The sequence below is a fragment of the Panthera leo genome, chromosome F2 (assembly GCF_018350215.1).
Source record: "Panthera leo isolate Ple1 chromosome F2, P.leo_Ple1_pat1.1, whole genome shotgun sequence".
In the NCBI taxonomy this organism is placed as follows: Eukaryota; Metazoa; Chordata; class Mammalia; order Carnivora; family Felidae; genus Panthera; species Panthera leo.
Genome location: NC_056695.1, coordinates 38453736 through 38468728, shown reverse-complemented (window position 1 = coordinate 38468728; position 14993 = coordinate 38453736). Strand labels below are relative to the sequence as shown.

The 14993-nt window shown below is 39.4% G+C and overlaps 1 protein-coding gene across 3 annotated transcripts in view; it reads right to left on the bottom strand.

The window, feature by feature from the left end:
- The window catches only part of SLC26A7 (solute carrier family 26 member 7), a 123405-nt gene extending 113214 nt beyond the window's left edge, over positions 1-10191 (bottom strand). Inside the window, exons 1-2 of one of the 3 annotated variants that reach the window (XM_042923523.1) lie at positions 10077-10191; positions 9633-9940 (exon numbers count right to left, since the gene is read on the bottom strand). In XM_042923523.1, coding sequence (XP_042779457.1) covers positions 9633-9825 — 193 coding nt within the window. In that variant the 5' untranslated portion in view covers positions 9826-9940; positions 10077-10191. Of the gene's footprint in view, positions 1-9632 lie in introns of all 3 variants that reach the window. The other 2 variants (XR_006198176.1, XM_042923524.1) reach the window with 2 other exon arrangements.
- Between the last annotated feature and the right edge of the window lie 4802 nt (positions 10192-14993).

The following is a 14993-nucleotide window of genomic DNA, read 5'->3' as shown; positions in this document are numbered from 1 at the left end:
GTAGCTCACAAACGTGAAAATAAAGAATTACCAGGACCAAGAAGCTTCAGGATCAACGGACCTACGAGCTTAAATATCAGAAACCGTAAGAGACTGAAAGTTTCCACGGGGAGAGTAGCCACCAAAAGGAGAGTGGACCCAGGAAAATTCTGTCCTATCATCTCAATTATGATTTTTCACTGTCAACAAACATTTGAGTACCTACCTACTATGTGCCAAATACTTTGATAGGAGCTGAAAGGGTTTCCTAGGACTCAGGACTTTCATTGCTGAGGGAAGGGAGGGGAAGTGAGAGAGACCAACAAGATGGTGTAAAGCAAGGATGCTGTATAGAGTGAAACACCAAAAAAAGGTCCAAAAGCCATCAGCAAAGGTGCGGCTGAAGCAACTTAAGACAAAGATCTCCACTATCTAACTCAAAAAGAATTCTGGGGCAGTTTGAAATAGATCACAGAGACACAAAACCATAAACAAGAAGACCGTCTAACTGGCGTGGAAGGAATGATGGTGGCTTTTAATGAAGATCAGAGCATGGGCTCAGGATCAGAAAGACAAGCATTTAGATGCTCCCTCTGCTTTATAGAAACTGTATTACTTGGCACTACAAGCAAACTAATTCTCCTTCCTTCATCTGTAAAATATAGATAATAATGGTCTCAAACTCAGGTTATTCTGAAGATCGATTCATATAATACACCTTTAGTTTAGTACCCTTTATGGCATTATTTTAAGCATTCCGCAAATGTTACAATATCTATTAACACTGAGGAAGTTGTCACAAGGACAGTGGGCATGAGGTATATTTGAGAGACATTCAGAAGAAAGAATTTAGAGAACCTCCTTAATTGAATAACGGTTGTGAAGGGGAAAAGGCAATTAGGATCATCCCCAGACTCCTGCATAGACAATTGGGTAGATGGGGGTGACTTTCAGTATAATGCAGAACAGAGGATAAGGACTGATTTTGAGAGGGAAAATGATGTGTCCAGTTGTAAATATGTCCCTGGGAGACATTAAGATGGTGTTCAATATGCAGCCGGATATTTAGAGCTAGAACTAAAAAGAGAAACTTGGGCTAGAAATACATTTTTACAATTCACCAGCAGAAAAGTGGCAATTGAAGCCATGGAAATGGATTAGCTCATGAAAAACAAAATGTACGGGGAAAAGCTGATCAAGAACAAAGACTAGAGAAACACGCTTTTGTGTTTTTTATTTATAGAAATGGTGTTAAGCTGAGACAGACCTATGCCTCTGAGCTCATGGCTACGGAGGGAGTAGAGTCATGCCTGGTGGGCAGACATCTCCAAGGTCAGAAAAGTTAGAAGAGCTCTAGGTAGGCCTTCTCTTAGACTCAGAATGGCAAAGGACAAATGTCCACCGTGGTGCTCTGGGCAGGGGTGGTGAGGGTTAGAGACGGCATCTACTGTGATGGAGGAGAGCAGAGCTGAGATGAAGGGGAATAAACCGAGTGAAGACGAGTAAGCCTGGTTACAAACCCATGACACTCCATCTTTCCCTTTTATTGCCCCTTAGCCTTTAGTAAAGTCTCATCCAAACAGCTTATCCCTGTGTTCCTTCCACCACATGGTGAAAGCCATTGTTCGTTGATGCTCGGGCCAGTGTTACAGCACGTGTCCTCTCCCTCTCTCATCTGAAGCAAGTCTAACAGAGGGCAGCGAGAAGCTCTGAAGGAAGAGAGCAGGAGCCCTGGTCCGGGTATTTCTTCCCAGTGGCAGAGCCCTCTTCCACTCTCAACCAGAATCTCTGGGTTTTATTTTATCAAGCAAGGTGTTATCATGGGTAGGGGCACCTGAGGGGCTGAAGGGAGGCTCGGGCATTCTTTTGCCCACGTTCGGTCCTCTATCTGTTATACCTGAACTAACAGGGGAACAGAAGGCAGTGAGGGATGAGGGATGGAGCCTGGCAGAATCAGGCCTGAGCCCCTCTTAAGCAGCGCTAGAACTGGGGGCAAGTGATCTAGTGTTCTGAGCCTCAAACCCCCCCTTCTCAGAAAAATATAAAATACAATGATATCTATCTTGCCAGGTTCTGTAGAATTAGAAAAAAATGTGCAATATTTAAATTGTAACAATTCTCAAATGTGTAGTTTAACTCAACTTAAACACTTTAATTTTCTTAATGTTTATTTTTGTGTGAGAAAAAGAGAAAGAGAGCGAGAAAAAGAACGCGACTGGGGGAGGGGCAGAGAGAGAGGGAGACAAAGAATCGGAAGCAGGCTCCAGGCTCTGAGCTGTCAGCCCAGAGCCAGATGTGGGGCTCAAACCCATAAACCACGAGATCATGACCTGAGCCAAAGCCAGATGCTTAACTGACTGAGCCACCCAGGCACCCCCACTAATTAAGCAATTTGCACATGCAAGTAAAAAGTTCAGGGTATGCTAGCTGTCTTCAGGACTGTTTCTCTCTGCTATGCTCTTTGCTGGGTTGGCTTCATTTTCAGGCTGCAGAGGTCCTGGGAAGCTATAAAGGCACATCATCCTCACTGCCAGCTGCCCCCACTATAATCCCAGGATGCCCTGGGATCCAGATTGATGGACCAATCAGGTCATCTGTATTACTGTTACCATTTTAAAACAAAAAGTGACTGACTTGTGGCATAGTAAATCCGTGCCCTTGTGCCTAGGTGGCAGATCTCATCCATGAACCAGTCCCTGGCCTGATGTAGGGGATTGTACCAACGACCAAGACTTGAGCCACAAGCTCTCACCGGGGCAATCACTGCGTCTGCACCCAGTTCTCAACACCGTTACACAACAGAATCTGGGACAACTTATAAAAGGAAAAAACATAATGTCTCAATGTCTGGAAACCACTCCCAGGAAATTTGACAATTGCCTGACAATGGCACCCAGGTACCAGTATTCTTTTAAGCCCTAACGTGATTCCAATGGATCTGCAGGGTTGTTTTTTTTTTTTTTTTTTTATGTTTATTTTTGAGAGAGAGAGAGACAGAGGTGAGTGGGAGAGGGGCAGAGAGAGAGAGAGGGAGACACAGAATCCGAAGCAGGCTCCAGGCTCTTAACTGTCAGCACAGAGCCCGATGTGGGGCTCAAACCCACGAACTATGAGATCATGACCTGAGCCAAAGTCGGACACTTAAGACTAAGCCACCCAGGCACCCCCCTCCCCCAATAGATCTACAGGTTTGAGAATCCTGGTTGAGGGGGAATTAACCCACTGATGAGCCTAGACTCCATCACTAGAGCCAAAATTACAACCTCATATACACATATACTAAACCACATATACTAAAAATGGAAGAGAGCTTGTTTCTTCAAAAACAATCCAAGATATAGTCATTAACAGGAGCAAGGATGGATCCCAGCTGGCAAAAACAGAAGTCTGCTCCAAACAGGCCACACACTTTATCTTCACACTCACTGCCAATCTATTTTGTTGCAAACCTTGCTAAATTCTCCACACCCTAAAAGGAAAGGTCATGATTCTGCCATGGGAACAACTCTAAACACTATAAAGAACATTCCTCTAAGGGCAGAAGTATGTAAATGACCCTTTAATATACAGATCATCATCACTTTACACTTAAGAAGAAGAAAAAGAAAACCAGGAGTGTCAAATGAAGCCTGAAGTTATACTGTGAGGCGAGGTCAGGGCATAGATTGAAATGGAAGAGAAAAGTCAGCAAAGTGTTACTAACCGGTGGGCGTATTTTCATAAGGGTCAGGACAAGTATACTTGAGACTTGCTTGGCAATATTTTGCTGCCCCTTGTTCTGGAGGAGAGAAAAGTTACTAGCAGGGAGAACTAGTGATTAAGGGGGTTAGGTTAGAGATATATCACTAATGCTAGGATTCTGTATCCTCAAAGCTGAGACCACGCAGGGGAAAATTCCCAGACAAGCCTTTCATCTTCCCAATGCAGGACGCTTCAGGAGTTTCCACTTACTGTTCCACATGTCACTAAGCTGCCCTCAGGAGTGCAACGAGGCTCGGCTTCCACACATGTGTTTCGGTGCCAGCAATGCCACACATTCTGCATAATTATAAGGAATATCCATCTTTTGTCTGCGGCCCAGAACACTGTGGTTTGAACATCAGGCAACCCTATGGCAGCATAAAATTTTCATGGTTTGGGAACAAAATTTCTAGGTGATCCCTTGGAATGCAAGGCAAAACATTCTCATATTCCTTCTCAGTGGATTAGCTTCTTACATGGCAAGTCGTGCATTTAGGTCTCCTCCCTGTCTCGGTGCTTGAGTTTTCAGGTTGGAAACAAAGAAACTATTTCCCCCAAGTGCTTGTTCAGGCTAGAATGTGGACTAGGTACTCTAGGGAGGACAGTCTTGTACTGCTCAGGTTGCCCACCATGTTTGCGATATGTTTTAAGTTAATGACATTCTCTAGGATGTTTGCTCATCTTCAAAACACATTCTGTAGTGAGGTCCCCCAAAATGTCAGTTACAGGTTATTGTGGTAGATGTGATTATAATGCCTTGTACCTGCTGGTGGCGATGAGGGCTTCCAGATTTATTAAAGATTTTTTAAAATGCACATTGTTTCAAAGAAATATTTGAATATGCTGAAAGAGTGATCTAAGGTTTCTCTTCCTTTGAAATGAGGACATCCATACTTTTATTTATTTACTTTGGGGAGGTATAATCCTCTTTAGCAGTCTGGCAACACCTATGAACTCCTTCCCAGAATTTTTTTTTTTAAAACAATTAACAGAGGGGTGCCTGGGTGGTGGCTCAGTCAGTTGAGTGGCTGACTTCACCTCAAGTCATGATCTCACCGCTTGTGAGTTCAAGTCCAGTGTCAGGCTCTGTGCGGACAGCTGAGTCTGGAGCCTGCTTTCGGATTCTGTGACTCCCGCTCTCTCTGCCCCTCCCCCACTCGTGCTCTGTCTCTCTCAAAAGTAAATAAACGTTAAAAAATTAAAAAATAATTAACAGAAAATGCAAAGGTTTATAAAGAAATGAAGTCTATTGGAATACATAAATCCAGGTTCACAGACCTAAAGGTTCTGTGAATCCGAGCCCCACTTCCGTTGAACTCAAACCCTACTTCGGATGAGCCCCACTTCCCTCCCTCCCCCTCTCTCTCTGCACCCCCCACTCACTTGCGCCCTCTGGCTCTCAAAAAAAAAAAAAAAAAAACCTTCTGTGGATCTAAGTTAAGAACCTAATCTTATGTAATCTCTCAGTAAAGGTTTTATTTAGGGATGAGTTAGGGGCATATCAGGCAAATTGACAAAACCATTGACAAAACATACATCTGAATTTGTTTCGTCTTGGCAGGCGAAACAAATTCAGACACAGGCTGGGCAGGTAACAGGAATACTAGCAGGAAGGGTGGCAATGGGTGAGTGATGAAGAAACTGGCAAAATGCAAAGTGCATGCCCTGTCTAAAGGGGGTGGCCTCTAGGAAGGCCCAGCAGATCTTTGCCAAATGGGAATATGGGCCCCGTATGGCCATGTATTCACCCTTTTCAAGAGAGGTCAAGCATCTGGATTTATATAGGAACTGTTCATATTTGTTGATGTTGGCTGGAGAAAAAATTAACATTGTTTTGGAAGAAAGGAAATATATCTTTTACCAGATTTGTCTGGAGGGCTGCAAGTTTGTAACTTCAGGAAAGTAAAAGGAATTGGAAGACATTACTCACTCATATTTTTAATGTATTCCTTACTCTTAGTATCTCTGTTGCATTTCTTCTGAAAACCTAAAAATGTAAATTTAATTTCCTTCCTCGAGTGGCACTATGCTACTATGGAATAATCAAGAGGTTGCAGGAGCTAAACTGTTTTTAATACTTCCAGCAAATATTTATTAAAAACATACTTCTATGCAACAGGCAACACGCAAGTTGGTAAAAAAGTAAAGATTGAAACATTACCTTTGTTTCCAGAGCTTACAGACCAGTGTGGAAAGAGTTGTATCGAAATATTATAACTCAATCTGCTAAGGCCTATCGTGCAGATAGGTAAAAAGTACAGAGGGAGTAGGAGGGAAGAAAATAATGCATCTTCCCGGGAGATCGGGAGGGATTTTCAGAGGAGAGGCCTCTTTGAGTAGACCTTGGTATCAAGGGCCCCAGATTGTTAATGATCTAATAAATTATTCTGAAGAATTGGCCTTTTATCCAAGAGGAAAGAGAGGAGAAGACATGTGTTCAGATGTTCACATTCTGGCTGCAGTATGCAACATGGCCTACAGGAGGAGACAGAGAAGGAAGGGCCACAAAATGATTTCAAGGGCGCAGACAGTGAACTAGGGCCGCAGCAGGAGGCCTGCAGAAGACTACGTGGTTGGAAAGACAATCAGCGACTGGAAGTAACAGAACCTAGGGGCTGACTGTGTGCTAACGAGCTAAGTGGCAAAAGAGAGCGAAGAGTTGGGAATGACTTTTGAGACCTCCCCTATGAGAAGCAGTCTGGTGTAAGATAAGACACTCCTGGAGCCAGACTCTTTTGAGTTCCGATCCTAACTCTTCCACTCATTTGCTGTGTGACTTCAAGCAAGTGACTTATTCTCTCTGAGTCTCAGTTTTGTATACAATGTCAAATGTTCTTACCACACCGTTTACATGTGTGCTTGAAAATTACTGTTATTATTTTTAATTATTATAATTCTAGTTAGGATGGTGGTGCTATTCGGTTTGTTTTAGAAGACTAAATGCTGCAGTTGAAGTGCTTTTAGAAAAGTCTAGGTTTGTACAATTGGAGATGTGGATCTTGGGTTTAGGAGAAAGTTTCATTAGCAGGCTGACGGTAGTTAAACCCTCTTATGCAGATTAAAAAGCCTAAGGCCTTCTTGGAGAAGAAGGCCAGGGTTTGAGTCTCCTGGACACTGATGCTTGGGTGGATTGAGGAAGAGGCAAAAGCTGCAGAGGCTCGCAAGAAGAGAAGGCCAGAGACGTGGTAGGAGAAAAATGAAAGAGCAATGTCTCAAAACCAAGAGAAGAAAGTCTTAGAAGGAGTATACTCAATACGTAAAATACTATACGTGAGTCAAATACGATAGTGACTGATAATCATCGATATTTAACAATTGGGAAATCTTTAGTAAAGCGATTTAAAATACATAATTTAAAATATCTGACATATAGAATACATTCAAATGTTAGTTTCCATTATCCTTCTTAATTTTAAAGACATTTCTAGAGAGAGAAGAATGAAAAACTACTGGATTGAACCATATAACTTTCCATATTTATAGGTCAAAAAATGTTTGATTCAACTATTTCACATAATTCAACTATACCGAGTAACTGAAAAGCTGCTTCCAAGATCAGCAGAGGGAAAACAGGTATTTGTTTCTATTGTGTTATGATGCAAAAGCAAAAATTACCCCTTTCTTCCAATTTTCCTAAAGAAATGGAGCTGGTAATGAGTGCCTATACTCACATAAATAGAAGCTAATGATATCTAAATGCCATTCTTACTGTATATTCCACTGTAGTTATTTTCTTCATCACTCACCTTTGAGTCTAAAAACTTCAGGGATGAAACCTAAATGAAAAAGTAATTTGAAGGGAGGAATACTCATACCTTTCCAAAGGAATGTCTTTTATTACCAATAACATTGGTATTATGAAAAAGTCTAGTTATCTTGGCAGTGTAGAACATAAAGTATAAAATGTTAAAAGTGTTGGCTTTGGAATCAAGCCCTCATTCTACCACTTATCAGGTATGAGATCCAGGGAAAATTACTTGCTTTTCTAAACCTCCATTTTCTCATATGGAAAATGAAGAAGAGACTGCTATCTCTTGGGCTTTTGTTAGGAAAGGGGAGGACAATGAACACAGGGGCTTAGCACGGTGCCCCTTATAACAATGGTAACCTATATTTCACTTTTTATCTCTCCATGGTGGGTAAGCATGAGAAAGTTTAAGAGAATTGTTTTCAAAAGAATAGGTACTTTTTGAAGAATCTGTCTTTTCATACATCAACGAAAACCTTCAAGTTCTTTCTAGCGGCATAGCCTTGCCCAATCACTGGTAGCTTTCCAAGAGAACCAACAGCCAGATCCATAACTTTTCAAGACACAGGGCTGAGTAAGCTTTGTGCTTCCCATCAGTCAGGGGCTGGCCAATGTGTTTCTTTATAACCAATGAAATATATGACTCATAAAACAAAATCCCTCAAAATCTCTATCTAAATGAAAGCCATACAATTAACTACCAAAGATTTACACATAAATACTCTTGCTAAGGGTGTATCACAGACATCTTTATCATATCCCCAGATTTCCTTATTAACTTGATATTCTATAGAGATGACAAAGCAAACTATTTAAAAAATAGATTTCTCTTTCACTTTACATTACATTAAAGCAAAATAAATTTATAAATTTATACTAAAACTATCTGGTGAAAAAGCCCTTGGAAGTCAATCGCTTAGATTCAAAGTACACAGTAGTGTCACATTTTGAATTTAAAACTGAATAAAAACAGGACTCAGAATGCCCTAACCTATTATTTACTTTGCAGTTTTATTAAAGATTACCATGCTTCACTATTGGCGAAATGGTCATTAAAAAATGTAATATTAGACTATTCAGGGAAATGGAATCCCATAAAGTATGATAGTCTTATGGATCTTAAAGTAAAGCCACCAGTGCAGATGGTCCTAATCATACTAAAAACACAAATACACAAACCAGTTTGTTCCAGCTACAGAATAATTCAATTAAAAGAGTGCTTATAATTTAACAGAATGAATAATAGTTCAAGCTAGGGATGTAGTGAAACTGCAAGGAAATATAAATCTACAGAGTCTATGCCAAGGAAAGTGTTCCAAATTTTCAAGGTTGAGAAATTGGTTCCCTTCCGTGCTACAGGTAGGAAATTATTACTTGAATTAGCAAAATAATAGTAATAATGCAATAAATATATCTTTAAGGAAAACGCATGCACACACACACATGTTCACACACATGTACACATTACTTAACTTAAAGCTTTCACCAAGAGAAACACCTATGTATCAAAATCCAGAATACCACTTAGAATCTGTTTTGGGAAAGTTAAACTCAGACTTCTCACCAGTTTAAATTTCTTATTGAGAAATAAATACAGTATGTAATGTGATACAGAATTAAATCAACATGCACAGTAAAATACAAGCTCTAAGGACACACAGGATTCTCTTTGCAAATAATGGTTTTGGCAAAGAGCCTCCTTTATGTACAGAAAGCTCTGTTCCTTGCTTATAGCGACTCTCAAGGCTACAACAGGTAATTGTGTGCTGCTAATTAGGTTTACAAACGATATGTTCAAGCCAGGAGATATTTTATAGCTTGACTCAGTGAAAGTAACAAACTGTATCAGTAAGGTCAAGCTATAAAAATTCATTCTCCCACAATTACTGATCTTTTACACTTATATAGTATGAATTTTAACATTGCAAATATGTAATATTACCATTCAAAAATTGGTTCAGTGTTTAATAGCTTTGAAAAATAGAAAAAAAAAGACAACTAGGAAAGCTTTTGTATATAGACAGTCAATGCGCTTATTTTCCCACAATTAATTAAGTGTCCATTTCACTAGCTAAATTATAGATCATGGGTCATAATACTCTTCCAAGAAAGCAAAGTGACATCTATTCTGCTTAAAACAGGAAAATCAAATGCAGTACATTACCTTGTGTCACCTGTTGAACTGCCAACATTATCCCAGACATGGTGTCTGGAACCAGGTTTTCTCTCAGATTATATTGTGGTGCCCATTCCAGAATAGGTAGCCGCCTTCTACACCACTGTTTAAAGTCTTCACAATGAGGGGTATGCATCTTGCTCCACAGCATGCTTTTCTTTTTCCTCTTTGCCCCTGTCATTTTTCAGATTCTCTCTTGTAGAAGTAAACTTCTTTAGACAAGAAAAAAAAAATCGTTGCAGAACACCTCTTTTCAATGCCAGGCTCCAATTCGTCCGTGGTTTACAATGTCAAAGCTATCCAGAAAAATAAATCAATAAAAGAGGGAGAAAGGGAAAGAGATTAACAGAAGTACTTAAATATACGCAGCCAGGCTGTATGTCTTATTATGGTGAAGCTAATTAGTCTAGATTAAAAGCTATAGATTAAAACCTTGAATCCTTATCTGAGTAAGACGGGGAAATGGTTCCTGTTAGTCTAATATTTTTCTGATCTTGGAAAAGTAATGGGTTCAGTGTTAAGCTGGTCTAGAGCTCTTTCGCCAGTAATTCCCCTTATATTCACTGTAGTCTTATGTTTTTGGCTCCATTCCCAATGGCTAATGAGGTAGTTGTGGGCGTGTGTTGGAGGTGGGCTGGGTTATGCTAATGAAACCAGGAAGCGTTCAGCCAGTCCAGTCTCTCTCCTACAAGCTGTGCAAAAACATAAAACTGCCAGAGGGGTTTATAGTGCAAAATATATTCAGACAATCTAGCCTTACTTTTTGAGGACGTGCATATTTTCAATACATCAGACGACTACCAGTTCTACAAAATTCAGAAAAGTAAGAAGGTGTTGCTAAATGTCCTTATCTTTTTTATTCCCTGGAAGATGAGCTTTTCATTCATACAGAAACATTCAGACGGCCACTGCCCAGCCTGAGAACAGAATAGCCAGTCTCATAAACAAAGTGAAATTTCATCTCATGGGCTGAGAAAATAAGCATCACTATAAACTATGAACAAATATTTGTGGCAATAGTTCTTCCCTGTCTCTGAAATCGTTCATTCAGTTTTCTCGATTTCTCCAAACCATATAATTCTCACACTCATGCTAAGTAACTGGAATTTCTCAAGGAATAATGTATTGTTCAAACTACTGTTTGAAGTATCCCCAGATTTTTGTGTGGTGCTGCCCTCTTTTCACACGACCTTTGGGAGATTTCTCTTTTTTAGATAGGGTGTTACATTTTATAATAGAACAGACAGGCTGTCAAAGATTTTTAGTTTATGATTGTTTCCCCCTGTCCCAGAAGAAAAAGCCTGCATTTATGAGTTGTGCCATTGGAATTAAACCAAAAAGCCAATATATTAACTAAAATTGTGAGGCCAAGAGAAAGAATATCATGGTATAAATTTACTGCAGCCCTTTTAATACCTATGTGTCCAGAGAGTAGAAATCTGGTTTCTGAAAGCCTTCAGAATAAAAAAGTACTTGAACTTTTGAATAAAAAAGGTCCTCTGCTGGACCTTTTTCCATTGTTTTTTGAATTAAGGTGGAGACTTTTCCCCTCAGCTTTCCAAAGATGGCATTGCTTTCTATCTGTGCAAAAATGTCTACCTTTCTTTATAAATCCAACGAATCCTAAATATGTAGGGATGTATGTATACTTCATTCATATGTACAGAATAGAATTTGCTTTGTATTTTTCTGATTGTTTGCATCGTGTTAAATTTACAAACTTTTCCTTAGTTTAGATATCACAGACTGAGTTGTAGTACTTTAACCCTATTCTTTTGGTGTGAGAAGTAGAACCAGATAACCAAATCCACTCTTAATAATGATGCTACATGGTTTTTCCTTCACAAACAGCAATCTTGGGTTTTGTTTTATAGACTACATTCAGGATATAAACAAAGTAATTCAGAAACCATATATCTATATATCTATATTTATCTATCTATCCTATGTATTACTTTTACAATCAAAATTAACACTAAAGATATTTTTTCAAAACATAGCTAGATCATAAATTCAAATCTATACTGACAAAATGAAAAAAAAATGAAAGCTCGACTGAAATCACAAGCAATAGCTATGATTTGTGTAATTTCAATCATTTTTAAAAAGTGTGTTAAATGTTTGTTAGTAACAAAGAATTCACATGAATGGATTTTCAGAATTTTAGATGAATCTGTATAGAAGTACCTAAATATATATTAGTGCCAGCAATCGTTCTAAAGTATCCTAAGACCAGGAAGGAGGAGAAATTAGTTTGACAAAACGGTTCCATTGTCTTTCAATCAAAAAACACTTAAAAATTACAATAAACCTTACCCCCCCCCCCAAATCTTCGTTGAAGTGTAAATCTGGAATTCCAATATCCAGACTTTTTTCTAATTCCGTGCGGTTGCACATTATTTAAAACATGCCAAAATCTCACCCCAGAGCATGATGTCACTCCTATTTATAATCAACAATACCAAAAACCCTTATGAAGAAATTTATTCACACCCATGAGATTCTCAGAGTATGTTAGACCCAGCCCATAAAATGCAAGAAGACTAAATATATTTATTCAAAAGATTCAATGACTAAAATCAGCTTAAAGTTCAGTACTATGTATCATCTATAGGAGACATCTTTTCCCAAATGTCCAGGCAACACTGAGACACTTAGAAAGATGAACATATCTTCCACCTCCTATGAGGAACGACAGAAAAATTCTTCTTCCTAAAATATCATTTTGATCACATCCTTGACATGTTTGAACTTCCATTGATCTCCAATATCAAACTCATTAGCACAAGCATGTGACCCTTCTCCACTCCCCTATCCATGGACTCTGACTAGCTTCTCATCACCTCCATTCAATTCAGTAGGTATTTATTGAATAACCACAATTTGATAGATTCTGTGTGAGGTGCCATAAAAGTGGAGTAGGGTGGTGGTAAGGGGAGATTGTCTCTATTGTCTGGGAGTTAACATTTAATGAAGGAAATAGAAAATATGTAACTAACTCACTCAAAGCAGAATGGGATAAGTTAATAACAGGTTGCACAAGGAATGTTATGGTTACCAGAGAAGGGAGAATTGCATGCTCACGGAGAAAAAAAGGCTTCCCATCCTACTCAGACCCTCTGTTCCAGCAGGTAAGTATAGCCACTGTTTACGGCACATTGCTTTGACTCTTCAGTAGATCTCTATACTAATTTTCCTTGTTCTATGGTCTTTTTCCTCATCTAAACATTTACTCAATACCTATCTCTTCCATGAAACCTTCCCTGGCTTCCCCATACTTCTGTTCATGATGTACATCCAACACCCCAGTAACCCCGAAGCTACTTATGGGTATACAGCTGTAGTCATTGTCCTCTATTGGTTTTCTTCTTTGAAATCTATTTGATTTTATTGTAGTCCATGTGGCTCATGAGATCGTAAATTCCTTGTGAGTAAGGATTATTTAAATAACTTGCTTTGCCTTTTTCCTTAGGATCTAATAGAAAGTTCAGCGTACATAGGATCCACTCACTAAAGTATTAACATATGAATGGCCCTACTCTTGAAATTACCCCAGAATTATTTAGCCTATCTCAGCCTGGTTTCCAGACTGTGATATTAAAGAATGAGGAAAATCGGTGTAGAGGGAAAGAGAGTAAGAGATAGTGGGGAAAATAGAGATCCTATGTTGCTCACCTTCTCACAGTTCTCTTACAATGTAAGGAAAGTTCTATCGTTTTCAACACAATTCCTTTTTCTTATATTATAGAGTCTAGGGAGCAGAAGGAAGACAAACTAGATAGTAAGTGGAAGAGAAAGGGAGGAGACAAAGCAAAGATAGAAAACCTCATGTGCTGGGGTTTCAGAGAGAATTTTACAGGGTTAGACTGTAAGAAGAGCCTCTGAAGAAATTCTGAAGTATGAGGAAATTGAGTCAGGCTCGAATGAGGAAAGAACCTTCTAAGAAATGTTGTACAGGCTATAAATTGGACCACATTTAATGGGTTTTGAGAGACACTAGTTAAGATTAAAAATCTTGTGTTATTTTTGATTACAGTATTATGTTTCTTTGTGATCTAGCTGGCGACCGGGACACCTAAAGCACTGAATTATATCCAGGTTACACTTGGAAATATAGACTCATCAACTTCAGAGGGCATCACTCCAAACTCATGCCTGCTTCAAGAAGTTGATCTACAGCATTTCTATCAAGAGGACACTTTAAAAGGTTCCCATCTGAGGAGGAAAGTAGAGACTGTGAAATGAAGGCCATGTTCTGCTACTAAGCCACAGAACTGGCCTAGGGATACAACCACACAAAGAGAGCAACTTCTATTAAGTCATCTTCTAGGTTAGGAAAACTTTTCCTAATTCACCCAAAATTTTATATAGGCTGGCACAGCCCTGACTCCAACCTCTGTCTTAATTCTTCTAATGACTGAAACAGCTTAGAACAATAGCTCATTCCAATCTTCAGACATTCTAATTGTTAAAACATCTGTTTCCCAATTATTGTGCCAAGATGGGCTACTGAAAATGTTCACTCTTTTAAAAAAATTTTCTTTAATGTTTACTTACTTTTGAGACAGAGAGAGACACAGCATGAGCAGGGAAGGGGCAGAGAGAGAGAGGGAGACACAGAATGTGAAGCAGGCTCCAGGCTCTGAGCTGTCAGCACAGAGCCCGATGCGGGGCTCGAACTCACGAACCGTGAGATCATGACCTGAGCCGAAGTCGGACACTTAACCGACTGAGCCACCCAGGCGCCCCATGAAAATGTTCACTCTTTAGTATTTGCCCTAATCCCTGTAACACTTAACACTCAGTCAGCTTTAGGACTAATTCATTTAGTGCTATCCCAAAAGCGTTCAGATTTTTTTTTTTTTTTTGGTGCTATTTATTTCAGAAATACTGTTACATTTAAATGGGGTTGGGGATGCCTGGATGGCTCAGTCAGTTAAGCGTCCAACTTCGGCTCAGGTCAGGATCTCACGGTTTGTGAGTTCGAGCGCCACATCTGGCTCTGTGCTGACAGCTCAGAGCCTGGAGCTTGCCTTAGATTCTGTGTCTCCCTCTCTCTCTAACCCTCCCCCACTCATGCTCTGTCTTTCTCTCTCAAAAATAAACTTTAAAAAAAATTTAAATGTGGATGCACACATACAAGTCAATTCCAGTCCTGAGCAGTACAGTTAACATTCTACTCATGACACACAAACCATTATAGTAGTGTGAACAAAATCTTGTGCTCTCAGTGTCAATTACTAATGTACCTTACTTTGCTTTCTTTGGATTAAATAGCACTTCCCAGTCTGTATTCTTTACCATGTTTTTTCCTTCTGCCAATATTTTGTGTTCTGTGACTTATTTTGA